General features: G+C 36.1%; 1 protein-coding gene across 1 annotated transcript in view; it reads left to right on the top strand.

The window, feature by feature from the left end:
- LOC128691015 (sialin) overlaps nt 1-10,075 on the top strand; it is a 139,242-nt gene extending 129,167 nt beyond the window's left edge. Inside the window, exon 7 of the mRNA XM_070089261.1 lies at nt 9,848-10,075. Coding sequence (XP_069945362.1) covers nt 9,848-10,075 — 228 coding nt within the window. The remainder of the gene's footprint in view (nt 1-9,847) is intronic.
- The last annotated feature ends 254 nt before the right edge of the window (nt 10,076-10,329 follow it).

Below are 10,329 nucleotides of genomic sequence, written 5' to 3'. Positions count from 1 at the left end.
GTATTAATTTAGTCATCCTACGCTGAATGTTTTCTAACGAATTTATGTCCATTTTGTAATACGGAGACCAGAACTGAGCTGCATAATCTAGGTGAGGCCTTACTAATGATGTATAAAGCTGCAGTATGACCTCTGGACTTCTGTTGCTTACACTTCTTGATATAAATCCCAGTAATCTATTTGCCTTATTACGTACGCTTAGGCATTGCTGTCTTGGTTTAAGGTTGCTGCTCACCATAACCCCCAAGTCCTTTTCGCAGTCTGTATGGCTAAGTTCTACATCATTTAACTTATAAGTACTAGGGTTATGGGCACTCCCAAGCTTCAGAACCTTGCATTTATCTACATTGAACTGCATCTGCCACTTTTCTGATCAAGAATAGAGTTTGTTTAAATCCTCCTGAAGTTCCATAACATCTACGTTTGAATCAATTATCCTACCTATCTTTGTGTCATCGGCGAATTTGTCATATCACTAGTAATTCCCTCATCAAGATCATTGATATATATTATAAACAACAACGGGCCCAAGACTGATCCCTGTGGAACGCCACTTGTTACAGATCCCCACTCGGATTTAACCCCATTTATGGACACTCTCTGCTTCCTGTCAGTGAGCCATGACTCGATCCACGAGAGTACTTTTCCCCCAATGCCATGAGCTGCCACTTTCTTTAACCGTCTATGGTGCGGAACTCTATCAAAAGCCTTACTAAAATCTAAGTAAATAATATCAAATTCTTTATTGTGGTCAACAGCCTCAAAAGCTTTACTGAAGAAAGTTAATAAATTAGTTAGACAAGACCGGCCTCTTGTGAATCCATGCTGAGTATCATTAATCAAGCTATGCTTATCGAGATGGCTTCTTATAATCTCAGCTATAATTGACTCTAGTAATTTGCCTACAATTGAGGTCAGGCTTATTGGGCGGTAATTTGACGGTAACGACTTGTCCCCTGTTTTAAAAATAGGAGTTACATTAGCCATCTTCCACATATCAGACACTACACCTGTTTGAAGAGATAAATTAAAAATATTAGTTAATGGTTCACAGAGTTCCATTTTGCATTCCTTAAGAACCCTTGAAAAAACCTCATCAGGACCCGGCGACTTATTTTGCTTCAGTCTGTCTATCTGCTTCACAACCATCTCACTAGTGACTGTGATGTTACATGATTTATCTTCTTCTAGCCCACTGTAAAAAATAATTACTGGAATATTGTTAGTGTCTTCCTGTGTAAAAACTGAGAGAAAATAATTATTTAAAATCAAGCACATTTCATTCTCTTTGTCAGTAAGGTGCCCATAGTTATTTTTAAGGGGACCTATCTTATCTCTAACTTTTGTTCTATAGACCTGGAAAAAACTTTTTGGGTTAGTTTTAGGATCCCTAGCAACTTTAATTTCATAGTCCCTTTTAGCTTTTCTTATCCCCTTTTTAATGTCCCTCTTGATGTCAATATACTGATTCATAAGATGACCCTCACCTCTTTTGATACGCCTATAAATTCCTTTCTTATGCCCTAGTAGATATTTGAGCCTATTATTCATCCATTTTTGGGTCATTTCTATTTGATCTAATTTCTTTATATGGGATAAACGCTCTTTGAGCAGCATGTATAGTGTTCAGAAAACTGTCATATTGATAGCTCTCTTCGTTACCCCAGTCAACAAATGATAAGTGTTCTCTAAGCCCATCGTAATCTGCTAAGCGAAAATCTGGGACTGTTACTGAGTTATCGCTACTATCGTACTTCCATTCAATGCTAAATGTAATTGATTTGTGGTCGCTAGCACCCAGTTCCTCTGAAATTTCTAAATTATTAACAACGGATTCATTGTTTGCCATAACTAAGTCAAGCAGGTTATTTCCCCTTGTAGGTTCTGTCACAAACTGCTTCAAAAAACAATCCTGAAATACTTCTAAGAAGTCGTATGATTCTAAATTCCCAGTCAAGAAATTCCAATCAACATGACTAAAGTTAAAGTCTCCTAGAATTACTACATTATCGTGCCTTGTGGCCTTAACAATTTCCTCCCATAGTAGTTTCCCTTGGTCCCTATCTAAGTTTGGGGGACGGTATATCACTCCTAAAATCAGTTTTTCATGCCCCTCTGAAAATTCTATCCAAACAGACTCTGTATGTGTTACTTCAGACTTAATACCCGTTTTCATGCAACAGTTCAAGCGATCTCGGACATACAATGCCACCCCACCCCCCCTCCCAATACTTCTATCTTCTTGGAACAATTTAAAACCCTGAATATGACATTCCGCAGGCATGTCCCGACTTTTTGAATTAAACCACGTCTCAGTTAAGGCAAATACATCAATGTTACCTACACTAGCAACTAATCTCAACTCGTCCATCTTATTCCTAGCACTACGGCAATTAGCATAATAAATATTGAAAGACTCTCCTTTCTCTTTACCCTTCCTGCTCATTTCTATTTTTCTACTAAACCTATTACTGTCCTTATCACCCAAGGTCCCTGGTTTTTCAATATCTATCTCGTTCTTATTATTACTAGTTCCCCTAGAACTCGTAATATTACTACACTGGGACTTCACTGTTTTCCTGCCAAAACCCATAATAATAATAACCTCTGGGGGTGTTACCTGCTTTATTATTCTACTGCAGATTCTCCCACATGACGCAGTGAGTAGTATTCTAGCCTACTAAAAATGATATAACCAAGATGCAGCCATGGTTCGAAACAGAAATGGGAATCACTGCGAGATGCTTTCGGGGTCGGCAAATATCTCAGGGCATATAACCATACACTGCCTAACAGCTTCGACAGGGCATGTTCCAGCAGCAGCAATAAGACATCTTCGCGCAACAACGACAATTGCTAAACAGAATGACCACCCTGCTAGCACTCACCAGTGTACAGCAGCAGACAGCAACAGTAGGGCCTCCCTCAGCTTCAGAGCATCCAGCCTCTCTCCATTAAAAGGAATGTTTTACCCAATAGTATGTTGACGACAGTGATTTCTTAGTGTCCCATAAATGAGTTACTGAAAGTATTTAAATTAGTAATATCTGCTGCCTACCAACCCAACGTAGTAAGATGGTAGAGAGTAACCACCCAGGAAGGTACTGCTGTTCTGCTAAGTGAGTCTGACACGAAAACCAGTAATTGTTTAACACACTGTTAGACAAGTTATCTTTTTTGTCTAAACATGCGAGATGACAAGTACATCTTGCTACTTCTTACTTCACACTACACATTCAGGTACATGTATGTGAACACACACGTATCTCAGTCTTCTAATGTGTTCTTAAAAGCTCATGTGCTTATATTATTCGATTCATCTCCATGGGAAAGTGAAGAAGAATATTCCCAACGTAAGTTGTGTGAGGTGAAAGGTACCTAAGTACAGGGAGGAAGGGGCTAATAACCTTTCTTTTGTACTGAATTACTAAATTTAAAAAGAAGAGCATTTTAAAGATGGGATATTTAAAAGTGCGTGGATGTAGAACACAGATAAGAAAGAGTTTATTCTGAATGCTATGAATGAAAAGGCGTTGGATTTCCAAGTTCTAAGCGAAACAAAGCTGAAGGGGAGGCGATAGCACTTTGGACCTTCTTTTTTTTCTCTCGTCCGATTTCTTTCATTTTTGGTGTACGTGAAGAATTACTCTCTATTTTTATTGTGTGTAAGTTTCAATAAGATAACCCCAAAAAACTGAATAAAAAATATTTACAGAAAATGACATTTGGAAAGAACCCGGGCCATGACAAGACGAAAGGTTGTTTTGGGATTTGATACTCAAAAAACAATGCTAAAGCGATATTTCTTATATACTGATAATAATAATAATAATAATAATAATAATAATAATAATAATAATAATAATAATAATATTATTATTTTTTTTTTATTATCACACTGGCCGATTCCCACCAAGGCAGGGTGGCCCGAAAAAGAAAAACTTTCACCATCATTCACTCCATCACTGTCTTGCCAGAAGGGTGCTTTACAATACAGTTTTTAAACTGCAACATTAACACCTCTCCTTCAGAGTGCAGGCACTGTATTTCCCATCTCCAGGATTCAAGTCCGGCCTGCTGGTTTCAGTGAATCCCTTCATAAATGTTACTTTGCTCACACTCCAACAGCACATCAAGTATTAAAAAAATTTGCCTCCATTCACTCCTATCAAACACGCTCACGCATGTTTGCTGGAAGTCCAAGCCCCTCGCACACAAAACCTCCTTTACCCCCTCCCTCCAACCTTTCCTAGGCTGACCCCTACCCCGCCTTCCTTCCACTACTAGGAATTATTATTATAATAATAATAATAATATTATAATAATAATAATAATAATAATAATAATAATAATAATAATAATAATAGCAATAATAATAATAGCAATAATAATAATAATATGTTTATTTACTACAAGTACATGTATTAGGTATACAGGCCTAGCTGACATCAATGACATACAACTGTATAGAAAACCCCTTGTTATGTAGAGCATTTCAGACAAATTAGGTCAGTTTTGTCCCAGGATGCGACACACACCAGTGGATTAACACCCAGGTTCCCATTTTATACTGATGGGTGAATATAGACAACCAGTGTAAGGAAACATGCCCAATGTTTCCTCCCCTTCACAAGGAATCAAACCCGGACTCTCACTGTCTGAAGCGAGAGCTTCGGCCGCCAGGCAATTGCAGACCCTGCAAATATCTTACCTTTATTCTACAAAAAAATAAAGTTGCTAAGTTTTCGACATGATGTAAAATAAATTGCTCTTTAATCCCACATAAATCCCAAAATATCTGGAATATTTCCAAGCTGCATTTGACAAATTGTTGAACAATAATTGCTTTATTGTTTCTGTTAAAATTGTTTAATTTAAATCAATAATAAATGACGGTCTTCAGGAAATAAGTCAATAACTTACTTCTGAGATATTTACCGAAAACACAGGTGTCAGCATAGTTGCTGATCCCCTGTAAATGTATATGTTATCTGAGTATCATAGTACCATCCATATGTTTTACATTGTTGACCCCTTGCTAGGCTCAGTGACTAGCTTGTGTGACGTCACGTGATACCACATATAAGTGCTGTGCTCCCGGCCTGCTTCTCAGTTCACCGTAGACCTACCAGGCAACAGGACAGGCAAGTCTGGTCTCCCCTCTCACACTCTGCTAATATAAGTGTTACCATCCAACAAATACGTTTAACTCCATCATATCTCCATGAACCCTCACAACAAATGTTGCCTGCGGTGAGTGTGTAAAATTGATATTTACGCCGATGTACGGAGATAAACTTCTGACAGCCGACGACGGACATTTTGTCGACGGCATGCTAGCCTAGCAGCCAGCTACCCCGAGCAAGCGTCCGCCAGCCTCTTTGCTTCCTGCCTACTGGTCAGTCTCTGTGTCTTAGTGTTTTATCTACTTATTTGCATTACTTCTGAGGGGTTGACCCAGGTTTGCAAATTAAGCCAAGCCACCAAGCCAGTCTGTGGGGGGGAGTCAGCCCTACACCATCCAGCCTATCTTAGAACCAGCTTTCCCCCCCTGTTGTGCTCATTGTTACAAGTTCTCAAGCCAGTCTGTCTGATGCTTTAAGCCAAGCCAGCCAGCCAACTAACCCAGGTCACTTAACTCAGTACTCATGCAAGCCACAGTGAGTTACAGCCTTCACCATCACTCTGTGCTCCAAGTTCCAAGCCATCCTCAGTGCTTGTACCATCCCTGTGGTGTTGTGGTATATTGTGGGTTTTTAAGGCAGCCTGGCTTAGAATATTCTCGTGCCTAGTACGGGTGTACCCAGAGCACGTGGATTATGCTGCTTTTACCAGTCGGCCTAGCCACACCAAGCGGTGACTCAGCACGCTGCCTCAACCACCTTCCACCACTTTTTTTTTCACCCTTATATTCGGGACTTAGCACCTTATTTTACGGCTCACATAGCGGCTCAAGACACAAGATTGTTTCATCGTACCTGTGCACCAACGAGAAAAGCCTTGCTATGTGGGTTCATCGAGTTTAAGCGCAAAAACTTCGAGGAATCGCTCCAGTGATAATAAGCTTTTTACACAGACATTTGCGAGTGTTGAGACAATTTTTTTCAATTATTTCTTAGTGACATTTCTTTTTCAGTGACTTTTGATTAGACAGTGTTTATTATATTCTGTTTACAATATTTTTTTTTCTTCAGTGTTTAATTTTCGTGCTTTATTTTTATGTCTGTTGTATTGTGTTCTTTTTTTTCATAATACTTGAAGTAAGTACTTTTACTTTTTTCCCTGTTGTGTGCACTATATAAGCAGTATAAATTTTGTGTTTACACTTCACAATTATCTTGTGTTCACAGTACTGTGTTCTTTGCCTTGTAATTTATGCAGTGAAGTATTTCAGTAACTTTTTATCTTATATTCTGCATCACAACTCAGTGTTGTCTCAGTTATTTTTTTTCCTCCCAGCATTCGTGTATTCTTGCTGATTTTTTTTTTCATTCATTTCCCATTTTACTGTGTGTTGAACATTCTTTTGTGTTAATTCTTTTTATTTAGAGAGTGTCTAATTTGTCCTATCTCCACAGACAATAGTGCCATTATTTTGTTGAAGCAAGAGAATTATTTTCCAATTTCTGTCAACACAAGATCTTATTGCAAGAAAATTCTCAAAGTATTGTGCATATATTGTTGTGCTTTGTTCCTGCCTTATTGTAATTGTTAACCTTTCTCTGTTTTGCATTTTTATGCCCTTTATTATTTCTTCATATCTCATTGAACAAATTCACTCTTAGTACAATTTTTAACTTCCTTTTTAAAGTAAATCATTCTTTTGCTTGTTCCGTAAGTGTTTGCTTAAGCTACAATTAAGAGTTAAAGTGTTCACTCAGTTCATTCTTGATATTTTTTGCTTGTGTAAACTGCATTTTCTTGTGTTTGTGCAATTTTTTATTATTGCAGTGTTGCCTCATTTTGCAATGACTCTTGTGCAAGTATTGTGCTGCCATTATTTTTTTTTTCTTTCAGAATATTTTTTTTTTATGTAGTGTGTTGTGCAATACTTTTTGATTAGTAATTGTTATTTGCAATAGTGCTACAGTTTATCTCAGTGCAGTATTCTGTGATTTCAGTTTCACATTTCTTGTTCTGTGCATAATATTTTATTCTTTGTGTGTCACTTTATTTTCAATATATATATATGTCGTGCCGAATAGGCAGAACTTGCGATCTTGGCTTAAATAGCAACGCTCATCTTGCCATATAGGACAAGTGAAAATTTGTGTATGCAATAATTTCGCCAAAATCATCCTGAACCTAACGAAAAAAATATATTTCACTGTGTTTGTTTAGTATTAAATTATTGTAAACAAATCTAAAATATATTAAGTTGGGTTAGGCTAAAATAAATTGTTCTTGTTATAATAAGGTTAGGTAAGTTTTCTAAGATACTTTTGGTGCAAAATTAAAATTTTTTACATTAACATTAATGAAAAAAATATATCTCTAAACGTATAGAGAAAATTTCAGAAAGGACTTAATTTTAAATGAATTCTTGCTAATTGACCAGTTTTACATATTCGGCACGACATATATATTTTTTAGAGAATTGCTTTCCCAGTCTATTTTAATTTTGCACAAGATTTAATGATTCCATTTTATCATTTTTTATTGATTTACCCGTTACAATCCCATCCATTAGTTCTAAGTTACATGTGTCTTTGCTATTGTATAGAATCAGCCCCGAGCTACCTGCCTGTTCAACCTATAGCATAGTATTGTATGTTGAGATGACATACGTAACATGACCGAGCTGTCAGCATAGTTGCTGATCCCCTGTATATGTACATGTTATCTGAGTATCATAGTATTTACATATGATTTACATAGTTGACTCCTTGCTAGGCTCAGTGACTAGCTTGTGTGACATCACGTGATGCCACATATGAGTGCTGCACTCCCGGCCTCCTTCTCAGTTCACCGTAGGCCTACCAGGCAACAGGACAGGCCAGTCTGGGCTCCTCTCTCACACTCTGCTAATATGTGTTACCATCCAACAAGTGTGTTTAACTCCAACCATCACATCTCCACGAACCCTCACAACACAGGCCGCCCTCCTGACTCTGAGAAAATCCTTTTTTTTTCAGTGTTTTCCATATGAAACTAGTGATCTAGTCTCATACAAACATTCCGTTTTCTCTTACCCAGGACAACAGAAAGGCAAAAAAGGAAAGAAATGGTTAGAGTGATATTTATTTCATGCTGGGAGTGGCTGCGACCATTCGCCATACTATGGCTTATTTTATTCATTCTAGAGTATATATCATGTTCCTATGTTATTTATATTGTTTATTTTGTCATATTAGATCAACTGTGATAGATAAATAAGCCGGAGAGTTGATATTAACGTAATAATGAAGTATTTTCTCCTGAATCCCAAGACTCAGGAATTTCTGCTGACGCAAGCAAATTTTTCCCAGACGGTTCCTGATTGGCTCCCAGACTATGTATTAGCTCTGCCCACTCTCTTCTGATACCAAATCGTCATTTATTATATTAGAATAATACAAGAAATACCAAAAAAAAAGGAAAAACTCTTAAAATTTACTTCATGTGAACAGGCATTCTATGAGCAGTGGTGTAACCATACATGATATAAATGACTGTAATTCCTTGAAGGAACATCATACAACAATTATTCTTGTACCATTGTGTTGCCAAAAGAGTTAAGGTATTTTTATACACGATTAACTCAATTTACATAATTTTTCTATTTTTTTTCACTCATGCCGCCCCTGAAGGTGGCAGGACATTTTCAGTGGGGGAAAAATAAATGGGATTATGTCACGTATATCTAGGAGAACTAGAGCTCAGGAAGGAATAATGGTAATTTTAAATGATAAGTTATGGAAGGAAAAAAATGAATAGAAATGTATATATTCAAAAATTATGTGGATTAAAATAATGGTAGGATGCAAAAATTATGGACCTCGGAAAGAGAGGGGTGTAGAGCAGTGATATATATTTATATATATATATATATATACTATATATATATATATATATATATATATATATATATATATATATATATATATATATATATATATATATATATATATATATATATATACTAATATATATATATATATATATATATATATATATATATATATATATATATATATATATATATATATATATATATATATATATATATTTGGGAGATAGTAGTGAGTGTTTAGGAAGTTTTAAACCAAGTATGAAGGTAATATTTGTGGGTTATCTAAATACTAAAGTATGCTGCCTTCCCAATTTAACTTCCGTCTGTCTAGTTTCAAGTGGCCGGGGGTATCGTGTGTGCTGAATACATAGATCTTGTGAGGACTATGATTACATTTTCTATATATACAATAAAATAATGCCTATTATATACTCAACAACACCAGCACGGAATGTGTTTCATGACTGCAAAATATATGATGAAGTGAGTTAATATAAAACAGTAAATAATAATGAGAACAACAACATTAAACACAATAATAATAATAATAATAATCATAATAATAATAATAATAATAATAATAATAATAATAATAATAATAATAATAATAATACATAGTTTACATCGCAAAATTATGAGAACTTTTAGAGACACATGGTAGTTAAAGTGGTTTTTGTTATTACAAAAAGGTCACATTTTTTAAACCAGAAAAATTTTACAATTTTAAAACCGTTATTTGTATTTTTTTTCAGAAAACATGGAAATGTTTGTATTAAATACCTTGATTGCTCATCTTATCTGTCACACCCCTTTCTAAATCTGCACGTTTAAGAAGTACGCAAATTTTTGTGGCAGGCGTTGCCGCTACCATGGAAGGCGGTGTTTACATCCCTGCCAGTATGGGCCATAATCGTGGTCCACTTTGGCATCAACTGGTGCTTCTACACTCTTCTCACTGAGCTTCCTACCTACCTAGACAAAATCCAACACTTCAACTTAAAGAACGTAAGTAGCTCTTCTATGTCCCAACAGCTATATATTTGCCTATGGATTTTTAAGCAGACATTTGTATTACGAAATTGATTTTCTCCTTAACTGACATTCTTTTATAACTTTATTACCCGTATTTGTTACATGTCAGTAGCAAGGCAGCACCGCCAGACAACACAGTAGCAACATTAGCAAGTTTTAGAAACATTCCACTGGCTCCATTGCTTAGGTTATATTGTGTTTGATCAGGGATTACCTCCGGCTTCGTAAGGAAGTAGAATATTAATAGTCTGTTTGATCAGATACTAAGATCTCTTCAGACTTGGGCCTATGAGATGGTTGTAACA

This window comes from Cherax quadricarinatus, chromosome 27 (genome assembly GCF_038502225.1).
Source record: "Cherax quadricarinatus isolate ZL_2023a chromosome 27, ASM3850222v1, whole genome shotgun sequence".
Classification (NCBI taxonomy): domain Eukaryota; kingdom Metazoa; phylum Arthropoda; class Malacostraca; order Decapoda; family Parastacidae; genus Cherax; species Cherax quadricarinatus.
Note: the sequence above shows the minus strand (reverse complement) of the source record. Positions and strands in the feature narration are given on the sequence as shown.